The following is a 20,333-nucleotide window of genomic DNA, read 5'->3' as shown; positions in this document are numbered from 1 at the left end:
CTTGGAGCGTCAGCACCGCCCGCCCAAAGCACGGGGCGAGTTCAGACCGAACACAGATAGTTTGTTTGGGTTGGTTTTTTTATATATATATTGAGTGAAAGCAATAAAGATCTAAGGCAAAGTTTGGGGGTTTTTAATGGAGTTGGAGCTGGTTTAAAAACAGCCTCGCAGCCATCGCGTTGGGCACTGAGGGAGGGTGCGTGAGGCGAGCAAGGCTGCCACTGGCGCGAGGAGGCAGGAGTCTCCATCCCTACAGGATCAGATCCTCCTCCGTCAGCTTTTGCTTCAGCTCACCGCCTCGCGGGCCCGCTAGGAAGACAGGCAGCTTCGCTTCGGAGAAGGTGCCGACATCGCCGAGCCCCGACCCGGAGGCTGGTTCCAGCTCCACCGCGGACTCATAGCCAGAGCCAGAATCATCGTCCAAGAGAGGGAATATGTCACCCAGCTCCTGGTATCGCTTCATCCTGAAGGGCAAAGAGACAGCTAGTTAATTCCAAATTAGTTTGTTTGTTTGTTATCTCTTAAGTCTCACACTGAAGCCTCACACTCCCACGGGTGAGCCGCGTTGTGACAGGACTGTTGAGGCGGGAACAGTGGACGTTTTTGGGTGCTAGCATTAGGTGCTAGCATTAGTGGCCAACGTGCAACAAGTGAACTTACAGGGATGGGTCTGCCATGGGGGGAAGGATCCTGTTGGCTCCACCGGTGGGCATGTAAAACCAGGGCCCCTTCTCTTCGATGCAGTTAGCAGACCAGGAGTCGGGTCGGCATCTCACTCTCTTGTACCTTGCCCTCTGTGCTGGAGCACCTGATCGAATCAGCCATGTGTTATTCACCAGGGCCAGGATATTATTCACCAAGTCCTATTAATTTTATGAGCACCTACTAAAGCTAAAAGGAGTGGAAGAAATTTGCGTGGCCCTTATTGCTCAACTGCCGAAAATTAAATTTACCCTGAAGGCTTTTGTTATATAGTGACTGGTACATTAAGTGACATCTTTGCTATCAGAGGCATCGGGAACATCTCGCTTTCGGCACTGGTAAGTCCATGGGAACTAGAAATGGAAATCCTGGGGGAAACCACTGCCTTGCACTGACATCACAACAGGGCTCGTCCCCAGCTCGGGGCATGGCACATCCACAGGGGATCTGTGGGTTGGGCCAACTGCAGCTCTCCCCGAACCAGGTGAAGGTGTCTCAAAAATCCCCTGGTGAAAAGCCACCCCAGCGGAGAGCTGGCTCCTGCACCCTCCCTTTCTCTGTTGGCTCCAGCGAGGTTCCGAGCTGACTCTGTTTTGGCTTTGCATGCCTCAGCTCAGCTCCTTCGCGTTCAACGGGATGAGTTTTGGTGGGGACGAAGGGAACTCAAGGTATGCCAAGAGCCACTTGCCACAGGAGCACATTTGGGGCTTATGTAGGCTCTCGGAGCACACCGACAGAGGAGAGAGGGTTCACGTGTCTCCTAGACGTGACTCAGAGTTATGTAAACCCACAGTCTCAGCTCTGCTGCCCCCCGAGATGCCTGATCGGGGCTCTTGCTGAAAAGCGAGTCTTCAAAAAATACCAAAAGGAGAAAATAACGATCACATAGTAAAGGTAGAAACAGTGGCATTTTCTCCTTCACCCTGGTGTCATGTAATTAATTTGTTCTGAAGCCTCCTGGCATGTTCTCCCCCTGTGGCACTTTTATCTATTTTTTCTAAGTTTCCTGAGAATATCTTTCTGTAATTACACTTCTTTACTGCCCTTTATGTTTCCGTAATGTACTAGATGACTGTCAGCTGCCTGCTACAGTCATCTGTAAGAGAAAAGATCTCACGGGCATAATTTCCTGCTTCTTTTACAGCATACTGCTTTTTCACACTTACTTTCTCCTCTTAGCCTATTAGTAAGAAGGTTTTTAATGATGACAGTGGCAACAAAATAAACAACTACAGCTGAAATAATTTGCAAATAAACAACATACAAAAAGCAGGTCGTAATCCCTCAAAGATCAGCCTCCAAGTGGTAGATAGGTAATGAAAGCCTATTGCCATCACAGCCTTGGTTTGGGGACAAATGATGCTCTACATCCTTAAAGAGAGCTTGTGTCTTGCAAGAAACAAATCCACAGGGTAGATGTCAACAGGAATCAACATTTCCTTTCAGTTGTTTTAGTGCTGTATGTTGCAATATTGTACCGAAGAAACCGTTTAATTTCCTCATACTTAGAACTAGTTTCCTTTCTTGACCCCCAAGAAAGTAGACCGCAGTTGTTATAACATGTTACATACTTTATCTGTAACTACATAACTGTGTAACAGTAGTAACCGGAGCACTGTGAAAAGGTCTGTTAAAAAAAACACATAAAAATCAGTGGATTGAAAACAGACACATACAGCAATGTATTTTCGGAAGTCTTTTTGCCATAGGGGCTGGGAAAGGGATGCAGAAATACCCCACTTGCCAAAAGCACCTTTTCTTACCATTCCCCCTCTGGAAAATAAGATGTTAGCAAAACAAGTTACCTGAGTAGATCTTACTACCACTAGAAGAAGGTCAGTCTGAAAAATTCGGAGGCTGCCTACTTGGCCTACACTGCATAGCCCAGAAAGAGGATTACCGAGAGAACAACCGCCCCGTTTTACCTTGTGCTGTGTATCCCACAAAGAGGATTAAACAAACAGCCAGGAAAATCCTCCCGTTACATCTGATAAGGAGCTGCATTTTGGCTGGCATCCCCCTGCTCACCACCAGCCTTCACCACAGCTTCACACTTCAGCAATACGACAGGGTGAGGAGACCGACTTTTAGAAAAGGTTTCAAAACCTCAAACCCAGCCCATAACCTGCGTCACCGCTTCCTGATTGATGGGAGAGAGACATGAACAGAAAAGCCCAGCGTCCTGGCTTTCATCGCTCAAAAAAATACCCAAACCACCAAATAATAATCTCTACTGCCTTCATTTTCAGTTTTGCCTGAGAAGAAAAGCAAACCTGGGACCAACTCGCCTGACCAGAAGTCAGCTGGTCGTGGTCCAGCCCTGCATCCTGCCTGGCACCCGCCCTGTGCTCACAGGGCTCCGGTCCGTTTGCTCTTCCCTCTGGAGAGAAAAAGCAGCACCCCATGTCCTCTTAGTTTCAGTCAACTGCATTTTTGCGCTGGCGCTGCAGTGATTTTCCCTGCCGCAAGTCCACGTTGGTCCATCTGGAGGGTTAGGAGCCAGCTGCTTGTTGTCAGTCTAAACTTCACTGGCTGGGAAGGAATCTTTTCCACAAAAGTAAATTACCTCCAGTATCCCAGGTTTGGGGTTTGTTTTTGGAAGCAAGACCTTAGATATTCACAGTAGAAGTGAAAAAAATGTATTAACTTCTGGTGGAAATGCATGGGCTTCTTTCTTAAGGGGCCCAGCAAATCTGCCCAGTTGGACCATCGCCTCATGGTACGAGCACCTCAGGGAGCGTGGTAAAGGGTTTAGATGGCACATGGCTCTGCCAGGAGCCCATCTGGAAAGCTGTGAAAGCCCTTACGTACACATAGCTACCAGGGAATGGCAGGGAAGCTGCCATTCAGTGAGCTCATACCTTTTCCTTGCCTTTTAGTTGTGATTAAACCAGGTGTGAGTTGACTTAATAATAAATTACAAACAAGGTTATCTAAGCAGTGGGGTTTTTTCTTAGTCATACCATTAGCTGCTGGATTAACAGGGGCACCAACATGTAGGCCTAACGTGCTGCCAGCACCCTTCACGGTGCTGCAGCTGATAGTGTAAGTTGTCTGCGGTAAATCTATTTTTCTGCAGTGGAAAGTCCACAGAGGCCCTCAGTGAGGACTGGGCTGAGCAGTAACTTTCCCCAGTGCACAGTGCCCCACCAAAACCCCACAAACAGCAAAGGAGATCTCTCCAGCTTGCTCGAGGCAGAGATTAACCACTGGGTTATGGGATCGAGCTGCATGTTGAGCATCAAGGTGGTTTTTTACAAACCTCTGCACATGTGGTTTTTTCCTGGCACAGGAAAGATAGGAAACTCAAACCAAGCAGGCGTGGAAGGCCTCGTGTGCAGCGGTTACCCCTACCAGCTTCATCTCTGCTTTTTATTTTTAGCATCAAGTCTCTTCTTTTTTTTAAGTCGGTGCTCAGCATCAATAGGAAGCCAGGTGAACACGTGCAGGGAGGTGATCAGGAAGTCTACGGAAACTGCTCCTGCAACACCACCTCTCATTTTCCACTAGTCATGGGCATACCCCTTCCACACCCGTCTGAAACACGCAAACAACCCCCGACGTGTGAAAGCACCCCTCTGCCGGCTATTTCTGCCCCTCCCAGCGCCCGGGGCCTTTTTCGCCCCAGCACTGTAAGTTCCGCAGGTTGCAGCTGCAGCAGACCCGGTCACGGGGGCGGAGACCTGCAGGAGGAGAGGGGAGCCACAAGGGATAGGGAGGAGCTGCAGGCGCCCCCTGATGTGGAGGGGAATGTCGCAGGTTGCCTGGTACCATCCGCCAATGGGGGAATGTGTTGCACTGGCAGTTTTGCCACATGGTTTATGTTATTTTCTTCGCCGTCAGTGATGCACCTCAGGAAATGAGATTGCTTTTCAATTGGTAACCGTGGGAGGATCGAAGCAAATTTTCCACTCTCTTGTCTCCCGGATGTCTGCGTAACAGGGGCTAGAGGCCTGCAGGGAGCGTCAGCCTGTGTCCATCTCCTGCTGGGCTGCAAACGTGGAAGTGATACCAGAGACCTGGATCTGAAGCAATCCGGGATATGCAAGTCTTGAGAGTAAAGCATGCCCTCCGAGGAGTGCTATGGGATGCCCGAAGAATGCTGTGCAATGCTTTCCTCTCTGTAAACCACTCAGGACATGAAATGCAAATAATCAGCCCAACTAAAAAAACATCTCGAGCTAGAAGCCACAGATTGCTGAAAGTTAACACGCTTTTTTTTTTAAAAACCGAGAACAGCATACGAGCTGTACTATATTGGAACGCTAACCTTGAAATGTGCCATTGCGTCATTATCAGAGTTTAAGAGAAAGGTGTGTGCTTTTTAAGTCAAATATTTTAAATCTACAGAGGAGAGGACAGTCACCATACCTGGGTCAGCTACCTCAAATCTAGCTCCCGTAAAGCGCAAAGAAGGTTCACAGGATAATACTCTTCATGCATAGATTTTGTGTATATAGACTGAAAGATTAAATGCCCCAGAGTAAGTCTATAAAAAGAAGAAAATAAACGAGGAGCAGGTACTTGGGAACGCAGCTCGCTCCTGGAGTGTTTCTTACAACTACTGCACTGAAGCGCTGACATTATTTTCAAATTGCATGCAAAGCAGCTTAAGAGCTTTGCATTTTTCTAAGGCATTAATGTGAGGAGCAGGGGGTAGGCGGAGGAAGGGGGCTGCCTCAGCACTGTGCACCCAGCCCCTCGCCCAGACACCTGGCACTCTTTGTTGGGTGCCTGAAAAATCCAGGAGCAGCCCGCAAATTCTAACAAACAATTTCAAACGCTCATGGTGCTTATCAGTGAGGCACACAGGCGAGGTGACATCCATCCATACAGGGCATCCTGATAAGGAAGTTTCTCATTCCTAACAGCGTGGAAATCAGATAAATACCAACTGCTGCGGGGACACTCTGCTCTCAGGAGTCAGGTTTTCCCCCACCCCAGCCAGCAGGACCTCAGTCCTAGCTTCAGTGGGGATCCAGGCTGACCCCTGCACCCCTCAGACATCACAGAGCAGCAAAACTGGCAGCTGGCTGGAGCAGCTGGGTGTCCCGAAGCACTGGGACCTGCCTGCGATGCTTAGCTCTTTATCTGTTCTGCTGGGAAAGCAGAAATACAGATTTGGGCCAAGTCATGGCTCTGGGGAGCAGCCAGTACAGAAAAGGCTATGTTAAGGATGCTTCCTGCCATCAGCTTGTGTTCACCCAACCAACCTTTGGGGGCTGAAAACAAAAATATATCACAAAATAGTAAAAAGAGCTGGCAACCCAGGAAGGGAGGTTTGGGTCAACCTAGGGAGATTTCTAAATCCAGCCCTCAGCATCTAAGCTCAGCACCTGGCCCCGTGTTCATGCGTGTACCCAGGGCATTGGGGCAGGCATAGCAGGGTGGTACAATGCATCCCTCAGCCTCTCATGCTGCCACCTCTTGCCCCCAAGGGCATTATCAGGACCTGGCCCATGAAGATAAAATTCAGATCTTGCAAGAAATCATTAACGGCGTATGCGCATCACACAGAAATCGGACATGCGTTGCCATCTAGATCACACAGAAGAGCAACTCCTTGTTTTTTCCCACGATGAAGGTTAACAAGCGCACAAGGGAGGAATCTTCGCTGAAAAGTTGCGGCTGCAACAAGATCGAACGCAGCCACTGACTGACGGGAAGATGCCAACGGCCTTTACCCATCAGCCATTTCCCCTCTGCCAAAAACGATAACTGAGTAATGGGGCTGTCCTACCAGAGGTAAAAAGCAGCTTTCCTTTGTGTTGGGAGGTGCAACACTTTCCACTTCCATGTGCTGAAGGCCAGTGCAACAGGAGGTCTTGGCTGGCAAATTCAGGACTATTGTTTGAAAAAAACAACTTAAGACACGACACAGCAACCAAGCTCCGGTTTCTGATCAGGGCTCTTTCCTCCCAGATCCACCTCAAGCAGCTCACCTTGCCTCCACTCCCTGGGCAACTGCGAGTGTGTTTCTAAGCACAAGCGCTGCTGGTCCCACATAAAAACTTCATCATATGCAGGGAGAAAGTATTTCAGTAAATTCAGGAAGATGAAAAGGAGCGGGAAGCACAGATGCTCCTGTTGAGGTCTCCCCTTTGAAGCAGATCAGCTTCTCCTATCCCACGTGTAAAGTGGAGCTGAGCTGGTGTTCGGACTCGAGTTAGCTACCCCTTTACCTACAGTTGTAGTTCTGTGATCTTCACTGAGTTGTTGGGGAAAGAGGTGAAATTATGTTCAGAGCAAAAAAGAACAGGAAATTAAAAAAGCCCTAAAACCCTATCAACCAAAGGAGCTGGGCATTTTTTATCTCCTTTTAAGCATGTTTGTTTTAGTAGAAATATCCTTCTGTTTTGAAATGTGACACAAAGAAGAGAAAAATGAGGAAAGGCATGAAAAGCAGGCCTGCCAGGGGAGGAACTGGTACACTCCAGCCCACCGAGCCCTTTTTGAAGGACATGCTCTGTTTTCTCAGGGTTGATGCTGATGTGGCGTGAGGCAGCACACTCCAAACTGCTGTCCCCTCAAGTTCAGAAATCACCTGCACCACTGAAAAAACTGCTCTGCCCCTGGCAGTACAGGGTATTTCCAAGATGAGCACATCCCTTTAGAAAACACAATTTGCATTGATTAGGAAAAAAAGCACATTTTGCCTTTTCCTACTTCAAAGGGACAGGGCTCTCTAACAGCTCTATTTTCTTCATCTCTTTGAGTGCAGAAGAGGACTCAGACAGGGGTCAGCCAGCAGGGAAAGCTGAAGCCTGGGGCAAGATTCATCTCATCTAACCCTTCCAGGAAAAAGACTGCAGCAAGGAGGCCAAGCCAGGCTGACCAGGAAGGCAAGACCCTGGCAATACCTTGTGCCTTTACAATGTAGAGAGCAAAGTGTGTCTCTCCACAAGCTTTATGTAATACTGGCGGCTCAGTGCCATGAGAAAACATTAAGGCAAAGCACATGGAAAAGTTAAAAAGGATTTGATGGTTTTTTGCCAAAAGTTTCCGATGCAGACTGGCAGCGTGTGACACTTGCCAGCTCAAGGTGTCTGTGCACAAACCATGGGTAATATTTGGTGTTCAGAGTAAGTTTTGTTGGCAGGAGACTGTTGGGTTTTTTATAGTTCCCTTGCTGCCTGTAGCCCATGTGCTGGCAATTGGATCCAGCATCACCGGTTCTGTCTCCTTATCAGTACTAGACATCACTTCTAGGGTGTTGCTACTTCTCTCATTTAAAAAGTCTCGGCCTTCTCAAGGAAGGAGGCTCTGGGCCCACCTGATTGCATCCCCTCATGGGCTGCTATGAAACTTTGCTGGTGTTTGCTGAACCCACTGGCTATCCAGAGGCAGGCTCCAGGAGACCAGGAGGACTTTCATGGCCAACGCTCCAAGCAATTTGAGACCCCACCTGGGAACCTCTTGCTCCCTTCCAAGACACTTAGCATACAGGAAATTATCTTGTTCATTCCTAATTTTTTCTGCCCTGTGCCTTTCAGCTGTGGATCTCAGAGTAGCTCTGACACAAGCACTTGTACTCCTCTTAGGGTGTTTGGTGACTAACACCAGCTCACTCCATCACATGCCCATCACAATCAATCTCTTACCCAATTCCTCTCTGTTTCAGCAGAAAATTGCATTAAAAATCACAAGCAGTGAATTCCTTGCATCTTTGTCTGATGCCAACTAGTAAGTCTCTTTTACAGCGACAGTGAGCACGTAAGAAGACTTTATGTGTACCAGATGCCAAAACCTCAAGCACTAAGCATTTAAAACATTGCTAAAGCGTCTGAATTAAGGTCTTTAGCGTGAAGGGATCACACTGTTATCATTCACTTCTCTCTAAACAAACGCTTGATACCACAGACCTTTTCCGTTCTGAAACCAAGTAACATATCTGCAAAATGTTCTGTGCGTAGTATCCCCTCTGCCCAACACTCTCTCTCTGGCACATCATCCATATGTAAATCATTCATATGGAAAGACACAATTGTACAACGGTTTCAGGAAAAAGGCAGCCAGTGAAATTGTCCTTGTCAGGAAACTGGTGGCTGTATGCCCACCCATGACAAGGAAGAGCTAGAAACCACGAGTCAAGCTGCAAATTAAAAAGGACTAGCAGGCACTTTGGGCAGAGTTGCTGGGAACCGTACAAAAGCAGTTTTCAAACTGAAAGCAGTTTTCAGCAGTTTTAAAACCTGCATTAGACATTCCTGGTGAGCTCCAATGTACCCAAAGATGTTGCAACTGAAGAGGAAAGAAAGTTGACAAACGCTTCTCACCACAACTTTACGCACTTGGTTTTAACGTAACAGTCTTTAGTTCTGTAACTTCAAGATTCCAGAAGGTCTGGCCATCTAGCAAAGTCCTGCCTCGCAGGACTTTGGGTATTTTATAATGAGAAGTTCCACAGAAATCATATAGGTGACACCAACTAACTCAGCCTTTCACAGCAAAACACGCAAGCAAAGCTCATCTCTCTCTCAGTGCCGAGCAAAAACACCAAACAAAACTGAGATGCGTAAAACCACGCATTAACAAGATCAGTCCTGCTTCTCACTGTCTGATGTTGAGCTTAATCAGGTTCCTGCAATGTTTCCGGACGTGGAAGCACAGCAACAATCACACCCAGCAAAAGCACCGATACGCAGACACATCTGTTCTGCAGATAAGAGAAGGAAACCATCCCCCTCTGAGCAAGCCTGTGCCAGGGCAGGACTGAGACTCCCAAGGGGGGAGATTTCAGGCAGAGGAACAGAGCAAACCAACCCAGGGACCTTTTGCTTTTGCCAGGCAAGACACCAACCGCAGTGGCCTGCTCCCCTTGCAACATGGGGGAGCTGCTGTCCTGTTGCCAAGGGGAAGTGAGGGCTGGCTCCTGCCCGCTTCCCCTCCTATTTCAGCTCGCTGAAGAGAGGAAAACAGCACAGGACAAGACTGTCACCTGTTGCTCTCCTCCAGTCCGGTCCCCTCAAGGGGAAAAAAAAAGGAAGAGCCTCTGTCGATGGGCTTGTAGGGAGAAACAGAGAATAAGGCACGGGTTTCTTTGTCTCCTGAAATATTTAAGCACAGCACAGCCTTTCTAGTCCACCCGTTTTATAACACATACCACATCTTTAGCCAGCATAAGAATTAAGAGCATTTCAGTTAAAAAAAAAATGTGTTTTTAATCAAATCCAATTACTTCTCATGAGTATTATGCACTATTTGAAGAAGCATGGTGAGGTTATATCCTCCAAGTTCAGATCTCGCACTTGATAACAAGTTCTGCACAGATGTGGGCTTCTTGTAAACTTTGCTCCTTTATGTGGGGTAAGGAAAAAAACTAGTAGACAAATAGAAAGGAGGTTTCAGCTGTAAGATTTTTTTTTTGCTGTAGAAAAAGGAATAGAAATGCAGGTTAAATGGAGTTCACAGGAACCTAATCTTTAATTAAGCTTTGAAATAAATGCCTGACCTCACACATATTTTACAGTTAAAACTCAGCATTCCTGACAGGAGCTTTGCTGCCTAATCCAACAAGCTCCTCCCCCTCCTTTTTTTTTTTTTTTTAAACTAAATACACAATCTTACTTAAGTTCATTCTCTCAAATCATTGAACAAACAGGAATTATTTCAAAGGTTCCCTTAAAAAGACATGCCTTATAAGAACAACAACATAGCACATTGTGCTGAGTATGTCTCAGTTATAAAATATACTTTCTGGTGGTAGTCTTGAACGCTAACTACAGGAGATGAAGAATCTGTATGGTTGGTTTCTGTAACTCCATATGCGTTTATATGAAATGTATTTACATGGTACTGCAGTCTTTAAGAAGAGCTGCAAAACTGAAGCATTCTGGGCTATCTCCAGAGGAGAGAGGTCTCTCAACCACAGCGCCAACCACAGAGCTGCGTCAAAACTCCGACTTCTCTTAATTCTGGGCCTTCTTTCTTTGCTATGGACCTGCTCCTACCTGTCTGCTGAGTGCTCAGGAAGATTTTGGTGAATTCAGAGTGTTCCTCCCCACACAACTGCAGATTAGAAAACACACATCATCCCACACTTCACTCAGCTTTGCCAACCTTGCAGGTAACTTTTAACACTCACTTTAGAACTTTATTTGAAGGCTAGGACAGGAAAAAGAATTATTTTTATGCTGGAATAGCCCATGAATCTATCCTTCCCCAAATTACAAGTAAGTTTGATGAGTCAATCCTTGCTCTAAAACATTTGCTCAAAGGCCCTGAGGGGTGGACTATTGAAGTATAGAGGGAAAAAAACCCCAGAACCTCAAACATGTATCACCTTCTTCTACTTGTATATGAAGCTAAACATTAGTAGAAAAAAAATTAACTTTCAAATTATGAGTTCACAGTAAAAGCACATACTAGAGTTAATTGAAATCATAGACTAAAATAATGCACGATACAGCCCGCTGAGAACTATTTCACTGAGAACCTATGGGCTGCCCTACCTTCAGGCCATGGGAAAAACTGCATTAAAAAGATGTGACAGCAGAAAAGAAACTCCTCAAGGTCGTCTAGACAATTAGTGAGTAAAACAGAAACACCACACACATGCACGTGCACACACGCTCTCCCTTATTCTCTATGCATGCAGGTAGCTGGTCTAGTTTTGAGTTCTGCTGCCTCTCGTTTCCAGGACTCATTTGCTGGCCTATTTGTTTGTGGTTAGAAGCCTTTTGCTGAGAATTCTGCAAGCTAGAGATTTTTACCACACATTTACAAGCTTTCTTGCTTGAACATGCTTCCCCCTCACACCCTCCAAGCTAAAGTCATTTTTTCCCCAAATCATTTTCTCGCATTTTCCGGAAGAATCCAGTTGTTTCGACTGTTCTCCTTCAATGCCTTCTACTGCCGTAAACATCTCCCCATGAACCTGACAGTGAGGACTGCTGGTGCACAGAGCAGCATGCTACCACAAGCGCCATCACCTCATCGCTTCACTTTCCCCACATCCCTTCCCATCTCTGACCACAACCTCTTAATGCAGAGCTGGACAACACGCTCAGCCTACATTTGCTCTCAAACGCATCCTGGTTCATAATCCTTCTGGCACTTCACTTGCTCATGTGTTCTTAATGAAGATACTCAGGTGGGAATGCTTTCACCACTATTTATTTTGGCCCAACATTATATCTCTTAGTAAGGCACAAAGAAACAGAATTCTGAGGACTCTGAAAAAAACATTTAGGTAAGCTAGTCATTTATTGAGCCACTACTGACTAGGTTTTGATGAACAGGGGGGAAAAAAACCCCCAAAACACAGAGCAACATACAAAATAAATCCCTTCATATGGATAAAGTTTTCTGGGGACAAACGTTAGAAGAGATAAAATGTATTCTAGTTGGAAGAACATGCCTCAGGTTTTTTTAGAAGAAATTTCGCAGAGAAACAGATTCTCTTAAAGAATTTTCATACATTTAGAAACTGAACCATATGCCAAAGGAAAAAAACATAAGGGAGAAAAAGTTTCTATTTCCATACAGGACAAATACAAAGCATGAGCTGGACATTCACTTTACATCTGCAGTTTATACCATTAGTGGGGGGTAAGCTACTGAACAGGAGAGCTCCGAGATACTTATAAAGTTATACTACAGCAGGCTCTAGGTGGACTGCCGAACTGCAGACACCCTAGCGCTATCCATCAGCACGGAAGCTGTCCGACAGCGCTGATTTCAACAGGTATTATTTTAACAATACAAATTTCCTGTAAGGTATTTATATAAATGGACACAGTTTCGCTCTTAGCCTCTCCATTCTCGTTGGAAGAAGACCCACCATCTCCTTACTGAGTTCTAGTTCAGTTTCAACAGCACGGACAGCATCTGGGTACTTCTCACAATAGTCTACCAGAAAGGTATAATATTCCAATGATGTCTGCATATTTTCCAGTTGCTTTTTGCTATCCGAAGTAATCAGCTTACCATAGAGTCGTGCAATATGAAATTTAGCTACCATGGCAGGGCGAAGAACATCTTCCTCGAGCTCTTCAGGAAACACCTTATCTGGGTTCCTCAAAGAATCTAAGAAGAGTTCATAATATTTGATCGCCAGCTGAGCCAAAGAATTAATTTTTTTAATTGTGTGGGAGTCTAGCTCCTCTAACCTGTTACCAATGGCTACCTTTAAATCCATCATCTCATAATAGGTGTCGGCCAGTTCAAACTGAAGCTGCCTACTAATCAACAGGTAGTACTGCGGATTCAAGTCTGCGTATATAGGCTCCAGCATGTCTATTCTACGCTTGTGCATTTTGCAGCGCCTCTCATAGTCTTCTTCAAAGAAAGCCAACACCTTAAACAAAGCACTGTGATCCTGAACAATTTCAATATGGTCAGTAACATAACCATCAACCTGGAAGAACTCTTTAGCTTCCTGAACGTAGTTTTGACCAACCAGGAAGATTTCTCTGGCTTCTTGAAAATCTAAAGGATATACGCTGCTCACTTTCTCCTCCATGGCTAAGACAGAGTCACATATATCACTTGTCCCAAAAAGGACAGCTTTTTTCCTGCCCTTCTCTTTCTCATCCTCTTCTTTTCTCCTTTGGGCTTTAAGTTCCGATTGCCTGTCTGGATCCAGCTCTCCTATGTTATCCTGAAATGACAAAACATACTAATTGAAAATGCATGTGGCTTTCAAAGAGAGGTGCACACTGAATCATTCTGAGTTACCTGTGAAATACAAGCTAATTAGCAACGAGACAGAAGATACGTTGGCATATTAGACATTATATTCACAAAAATCGTGTAAATTACCATCTCAGTTCTCCTCTCTGTGCTTATTGCTAAGCGCTGCTCTGAAGCCAGCACACGCTCTGAAACACTGGCTACGTTACAAGTGTATATTGTATTATTCATTGGGTGATTCTTTATCACTTGCTACCAACTATGAATTGATTCCTGTTGCAAACATCAAACCAGACTTGGTTTTTAAACCATGACAGCTCCAGAACACATTCTCAGTTACCTCAAGTAATTTCCGAGCGCTTTGCAGGAGATTCAGGCAATACTTAATCCAGCACCTTGCAATTTCAGCTTTTCTCTGTCGAAGATCCTGCTGGTCTTGCTCCGTTTCATCTATTGAACAGACATAAACACATAAAAATATAAAAAGCACTCCAGCAAAAACTTCAAATGTTACATGCAAAAAAAAGGTGACTTGTATTTAACTAATTTTCCTCATCATTAAACAGAAATATAGTCTCCTCATTAGTCTATGTAGTAATTCTGTAAAGTGTCACACTGGAAGAAACTCATCTAGATTAACATGGATTCATCATGCATGAATCCTCAAAAAAATAGATGATAACATACGTTTAAAAAGACCTTCGATCTCGAAGGTGTGTTACCGAAAGAGGTTTTCATGTCTCCTTGTAACAAAAGAAAGAAATTGGGATAATTCACTTTGAGATTCACCTGCCTGCCCAGTAATTGTTTCTGAGGATGCTCAGGATGTTTGTATTGCGATGGCCCCAGACTTGCTACCAAAAAAGAGAAGGAGGGGAAATCGGATCATCTAATTGGTACTGACATAAGATTCACTAGCTCTACAACTTCTGCTTTTTTCTCCCCACTGTCCTAAGTAGCAGCACTGCTGATGTCTCCAGAAAATGTCTGCAGAAAGCAAAAGGCTTTCCAAGAGAACTCATTTCCCGGTCTCTAGGCAGGAGGCAGCGAGTGAGCTGAACATCAAGAGGATACCAAGCACTTCTGTTCACCAAATAAGAAGCCAACTTCAGACTTGGATCCATCTTTCATTCCAGCCAATCGAGTTGTTATTATTAAGAAATAAGAACTGTTTCTAATCTAAGAAAAGGCACCTTTACTAAATATTTGGGTTTGTTTATATTCCGATTAACATGGTAAAAGGAGAGAGTGGCCAGTGCTGACTGCATCTTAGTCTTTCTCTAAGTTAGAACTTTCTGCATAATGATCTTCATGTCCACAGCCCAGCTCTCTGTACCATGAAAAGGAAGGGAATTACTCCATTGAAACAAACACAAATATCACTACTCCTGTTTAGTGCAGGAGGAAATCAAGACAAAAGATAGTTCAGTTGACCAAAAAAGAAAAATCACACAAGAAATCTTAAAGTACACTTAAAAATAGGACTCTTATCTACCACTGTCTTGCACGTGAATTTGCAGCCATAACCAACTCCACGTTTCTACAAACCTATCAAAAACGTAACCTCATTTTTTTGAGTCCAGTATCGTATCAACGAACTCTGACAGTGGTGCAGTCAGGTAGCTCTGAAAGCCCATAAACACTGATTCAGACCTACTGAATCCTTCATAATTCAAACAGTCTGATTACCATAACCTCACTCTTGACAGCCCTGTTTCCCACAAACATCATCCTCAAAGTGCTTAAACAGTAAGTAAGGTGACTGCATAGAGTTCTGTATTTTTGAGCTAAGAGAAATACTAAAAGCAATTAAATTAATACATCGTCACTGAACTTCAGTTAAAGAAAACTCAGTTGTGGCTATCCAGGTTATATTTTAACCTGAAAAAACAACATCAGTGGATTAAAGAGCTTGTGTTCTCAACAGCTCAAACCACTAAAAGTTAACCAATATATTCACTGTTCAGAGTCAGGGCTACCCTGAGGACTTCCTCACTCTCCATGAGTTAAAGCTCTGTTGATTTGCCCAAGACACAGAATGTAAAAAGCTGTGCTGCAGATAAGCAAAACTGAGCCTAAACCAGAGGAGTTACGCAGAGTAGTGACACAACCATGGAACCACAGGTTGTTAAAACCATGGTCAGTTCTCTCAAAGTTCCCTTTATTGTTCTTCACACTAAGCCACAAAGTTGATCCTTTGCATCAATACTCAGAACGACAAGGAGAGGAGCTGCAACTCCAAAAATGCCCAGCCAGGCTGCTGCATCCAGCAACAAAAGCCAATACAAGTACCTTCTGGATTTGGGGTTTTTAAAGAGCTGCAGTTTCCTTCCCTCTTAAAATGACTGCCAGGAAGCATCTGTTTTGGTTGATGGATTCATTGGCCTCTGATCACAGAGAAGCACAGGTAAGCTGCATTTTCAATGAGAAATGGACGAACAAAGCCATTGCCAGTACTGAAATGGATACTAGCTTAAATTTCACTTTTATTCTGGTACACTTTTTGAAACAACAGCAACAAGCACTTGAGTTTTTCCTCACTGAGTTTTCTCACAGCCAACCTTAAGCCACAGCAGCAGTAACTCTTCAAAAAGATTCCACTTCATTAGTAATTAAAAAGATTTTAGAAAATTAACACCGGGATCTCTTTTGTAGATATTCTTAGACTTCACTCCTAACATTATGCATCAGTGATGCTTAATACACAATATTTTATTCAAAACTTTTATATGAACTTACTGTCTTCAGCGGATGGCATCTGTCCAGCTTGGCTGAAGATGACATTGGCCGCTGCTAAACAGTGTCGGGACTCCATAAAGCATTGCTGTGAGAAACAGAAATGGCAGCATCGATCACTGGCGTGAGCAGCACAAGCACTGCTCACAGCTTGGCTAAACCCCTCGCCTCACACAGCAGAGATGCACGAGCACGAGGGAAACGACACAGCTGAAAGACTTTGCAGCATACTCCCCCCACACTTGAAGACAGATAGTTTTGCCACATCTCCTACTGGACAATTTTTCCCTAACCGACCATTTGCTCTCTACCACAGCCACAACAGCAAGCCTTGCTTTTTATATTAGATTCATGCATAGTGAACATTTTCGCTGTTCTGGTCTGTGCTGCCATCGCTTCCTTGAGGTAAAGGAAATGAAGCCTTGTGGTAATGATTCTATCACGGGGTGTGAGCTGGACACAGAAGTGAACATTATGAGTCAGGTTTAGGTTCCGTTGCTCATATGTGGCAGCGCACTGTTTAATGATGGGTGCTGTCAAGGCACAGATATGGAAAGTCACGACTGAAATTAGCATTAACAGGCAGAGGCCTTTAAGTGTCAGAAAAGAGCATCTGAATAGTCTGGAATACAGATATCCCTGAATAAAGCTGAAGCGTTTCCTAACGCAGCAGATTATTTAAAGTCAATGCAGATGGCTGGAAGCAAACAGCTACCACCTTACGTGGGCACTTTAACGTTCACATAGACTCAAACAAGCCTTAAGCACGTGCTGAAGCACAAAAGACAACAATTTATAGGAAATGTACAACACGCAATACCTTGACCCTCAGGTGCTTTTGGTTTTAAACTCTTTATTGTAAGAGAACAATATAATTACAAGAAACAATTTAAAAATAAATGATTATAACCTTAAAGTTTTACCTATGGGCATCATATCACATCACTGCTGATATTTCATTACTTATAGAGCTTTTCTTCTGCCTACACTCCTGCTCACTTGTTCCCATTGCGATCACAACACCCCAGGAAAGCCACTGCATCCTCTTCAGAAAAAATTAACAGATGTCTCACATCAGAAGACAACTCGTCGTTTTACAGGAGCACATTTTTAAGTCAACACAGAGCCCTGTCTCAAAGAGCTGTTTAAACAACCGTCTTACTTGATAGTTACATCTATGATATAATTGCAGCAGAAAAACATCAGGTATATTACCTTAGAGAGATAGTACTGTGACAAAGTAGCAGCATTGAGTGCCCACTCCACAGGGTAGTAGCCACAATACTCAAGCTGCCGTTTAAGAGTAGTATGGCAATACTGAGCAGCCTTCTCAATCATCTCCAGGTGCTGGTAGACTTGTGCCAGATAATACAGAGTATGTGTATAGGCTTTTTCAAACCTGGAAAAAACAAGTCTCTTTAGATGTCTTCTTTTTTTTTTTTCCCCTCCCTAAATAAATTCTCATAAACCTAAAAAAAAAAAAAAGTAGTAATAAACTATATATGCTGCCACACACTCACCTTTTGGATCTTTCTTGGTCTGTGAGTTTTTCTTCTTCTGCCATGAAATGTTCACTAGGATCCAGGGGAGGACTTCCATCCTGCAAGACGACGTGATATATTCAGTAAACGGTGTTTCTCTTACTCTGTAACATAGTGCTCCCTCTTCTGGCTGCAGATGATTTACCGCTTTTCAATCCCAAATGTTTTTTAAAGTATCAATTTAATACTAAGCACGCCCTCAGGTGTGAAATACTTGTTTTCTGTTTATACCTCATGAGGTTTTAAGATGTGAATTTATAACCCTCCGCCTTCTTCTCCTTAGATACAAAGGAGCACAAACGTTCTAACAAGATGTGGAGTACATTCTGGCAAGACTAGAAACAAAAAAAATACACGACTGAATGACACGGTAAGCAAGACCCTCCTTCCTGTATCTACAGATTTATCCTCTGATGTCAAGCCTTAAATTATCCCTAGGATGAGCTCTGCAACTCTCCTTCCTAGGTGGACTTTAGTAGCCCAAGCTCCTGCCCATAAAGTTTAGCACCCTCAGATTTTCACTGTAGTGATAATCAGATTTCCTAATGGCAAAATGTTGTTAAAATAGCTAATTTTTTTTTTTTGGGGGGGGTATGTAAACTCAAATTATTCAGGAGCAGAAATTAAAACGATCTTTTAGCTCTACCAAATTAATTCTTCCTTGTAATTGCCTTGGTTTTGCTCTAGTTGCCATAGGGGCAAAAACAGAAGCCAACCCAATGTGCAAGTTAACTAGACCCTGTGTCAGTAAACAATTAAATCCACTAGTTCATGAAAACACCTCAATCATCAACAGTTTACCCAAGATTACAATACAGGAAGGCTTCCCAATAGCCTAAAAACGGAGAATGTTAAGAAAAGTATGTTCACATTTTTATAATTTATGAATGGTGAATGTTGACATGGTTGTATAAATCCTGAAGATCAAACATCACTGTAAGGAACTCAAGTCCTCTTTATAAACAACAAAGCAGTCAGACCTGCTCCCCTGTGCCTTGTGTTTTGAGATGATTTTTTGTTAATTCTGTGCAGATTATGCCCAGTACAGTTCAGTATTTTCAGAGAAATGTGACACCAGTCCAGTGAAGTTACCACAAAAAGTCTTTTGCTGTAGTTCCTTAAAAAAAATAAATCTTTAGGTATAGCTATGTTTGACTATGTAACACCCTGAAGTGTAAGTGGCAAATACATTGAGGGGGAAAAATGTTACAAGTGATGTGATGGGGGCTTATTATTGATGGGCATGTATGTGTATACCCTAATGAGGCAGGAAAGCCCCAGGAGGAACATTCACTAGGCATTACTACCAAAAATTAACTGTTTCGGAAAAATCCAGAGTGAAAACATGAAGCGTTTGGCAGCATTGTTTAATCTACTGAAATACATGGTAGTACCAGCTCAATTTAATCATCACCGGGGCAAATGCTAGAATTTCATACCTGGCCGTGTATATATATCCAAGTTGAACACTAGGAATTAGAGAGAGGATCTGTAGCGAGATGCAGCATCTCTAGTTAGACCCAGAGGACAGGGAATCAACAGACAAGCTTCTCAGCACAGGTGGGTATTTTTCTGGATCCATTTCCTCTCCCGACCAGCATGGATACAAAGGTGGGAACATGGCAGTAACCAGCCACCCATGACTAACTCATTTGGAAATTTCCACAAGGATAATCTGTGCTATAAACCAAGCTTGTGTAAAATCTGAACTGTAATTTCCTGAAAAGAAGTTCTGTGCAACATTTACAGCTGTCCTGAGACACAGAAACTGCTCCTTTAAGGCCACAAATGGTTTTTGCTCACTCACAAACTGTCCCCGAGGCAAGTCAGCGCTGGAACAGCTTCACAGAGAGCTTAAAAATAGCACAAGGGAGTCTCTGTCAACACACTGCAAAATCCACAGCTCCAAGGATTGTTTAATATGCATCACGGGTTCAGCTGTTTATAAGACTGTCCTCTCGAATAACTAGTTTGCCTCTACGCAATACCATGCATAGTCAGAGCAAAAAATATTTTGTCTCCTTTTCCCACTGAAAACAATGGATCGACATTTTTCAGCATCTCCAAGAAAAGATTACGAGTAGTGTGAATTAAAAGCCAAATTCTATCTGGTTTCAATTTTGGATTATCCATTCAAATGGCTTTCAAAAAGGACCTTTTTTCTGAGCAAAATTATTTTCCTAAATCTGTTCTGAAATTAGCACGTGATCCTCTAGTTTGCCTCTTCCTATGCTAGCAGTACAAATTGTATCACTCTTCTGCAGAACCCCAGCAGCCAGTACAAAGCACAGAAACCCAAGTTCCATCGTAGGTTTTTCAAAGATCACTAAAACTGTGAGACCTGTCACAGTATTAATAACCACAGTACCTCTTTCATGTATTGATTATACAAGGCTTCTGCAGATTCCAAGTAAGTCTGCGCAGTTTTAATTTCATCCCTTTGAGACCACAGGATACCTAGATTGTTCTAAAGGTAAAAGGAGAAACAAATTACTTTCCCACTGTGTTCCATTTACGCTGCAAGTTATCAGTCTTCATCCTTACATATCTGTGTTCTAATACAACAGATCTCAAAAAGCAAAAATCGTGCTCAACCAGTGTATCACGAGGGTAGCTGTGTGCAAGCCCTGTGTCCCTTTCAATTACATTTATTTTAGTATTTTCATAAGAAAGCACCACACAGCACGATGTTTATGAACTGAAATACTTCGCTTACGGCTG

The 20,333-nt window shown here is 43.8% G+C and overlaps 2 protein-coding genes across 2 annotated transcripts; both read right to left on the bottom strand.

Moving 5' to 3' along the window:
- Positions 1–250: 250 nt before the first annotated feature.
- Positions 251–2,718, bottom strand: SRGN (serglycin). The gene is made up of 3 exons (XM_009868046.1): positions 2,628–2,718; positions 661–808; positions 251–464 (listed from the first exon to the last, which is right to left on the bottom strand). The coding sequence occupies exons 1-3, from the start codon at positions 2,716–2,718 to the stop codon at positions 251–253; spliced, it is 453 nt and encodes a 150-aa protein (XP_009866348.1).
- A 9,166-nt stretch (positions 2,719–11,884) lies between these two features.
- Positions 11,885–20,096, bottom strand: KIAA1279 (KIAA1279 ortholog). The gene is made up of 6 exons (XM_009868044.1): positions 19,981–20,096; positions 17,592–17,671; positions 17,287–17,470; positions 16,075–16,159; positions 13,676–13,785; positions 11,885–13,303 (listed from the first exon to the last, which is right to left on the bottom strand). The coding sequence occupies exons 1-6, from the start codon at positions 19,987–19,989 to the stop codon at positions 12,425–12,427; spliced, it is 1,347 nt and encodes a 448-aa protein (XP_009866346.1). The 5' UTR covers positions 19,990–20,096; the 3' UTR covers positions 11,885–12,424.
- Positions 20,097–20,333: the final 237 nt, after the last annotated feature.

Source organism: Apaloderma vittatum, unplaced genomic scaffold (assembly GCF_000703405.1).
Source record: "Apaloderma vittatum isolate BGI_N311 unplaced genomic scaffold, ASM70340v1 scaffold28304, whole genome shotgun sequence".
Taxonomy (NCBI): domain Eukaryota; kingdom Metazoa; phylum Chordata; class Aves; order Trogoniformes; family Trogonidae; genus Apaloderma; species Apaloderma vittatum.
This window is presented reverse-complemented; position numbering and strand designations above follow the sequence as displayed.

What these genes read in the sequence shown, in the direction of transcription:
- SRGN (XM_009868046.1), bottom strand. Translation starts at nt 2,718, where the DNA reads ATGCCAGCCAAAATGCAGCTCCTTATCAGATGTAACGGGAGGATTTTC. An exon ending in TGTGGGATACACAGCACAAG is followed by an intron (nt 809 to 2,627) that starts GTAAAACGGGGC and finishes TGATTCGATCAG; the next exon opens with GTGCTCCAGCACAGAGGGCA. An exon ending in CCCATGGCAGACCCATCCCT is followed by an intron (nt 465 to 660) that starts GTAAGTTCACTT and finishes TTTGCCCTTCAG; the next exon opens with GATGAAGCGATACCAGGAGC.
- KIAA1279 (XM_009868044.1), bottom strand. An exon ending in CACAGTACTATCTCTCTAAG is followed by an intron (nt 16,160 to 17,286) that starts GTAATATACCTG and finishes TGTTTCTCACAG; the next exon opens with CAATGCTTTATGGAGTCCCG. An exon ending in GCGCTCGGAAATTACTTGAG is followed by an intron (nt 13,304 to 13,675) that starts GTAACTGAGAAT and finishes TTGTCATTTCAG; the next exon opens with GATAACATAGGAGAGCTGGA.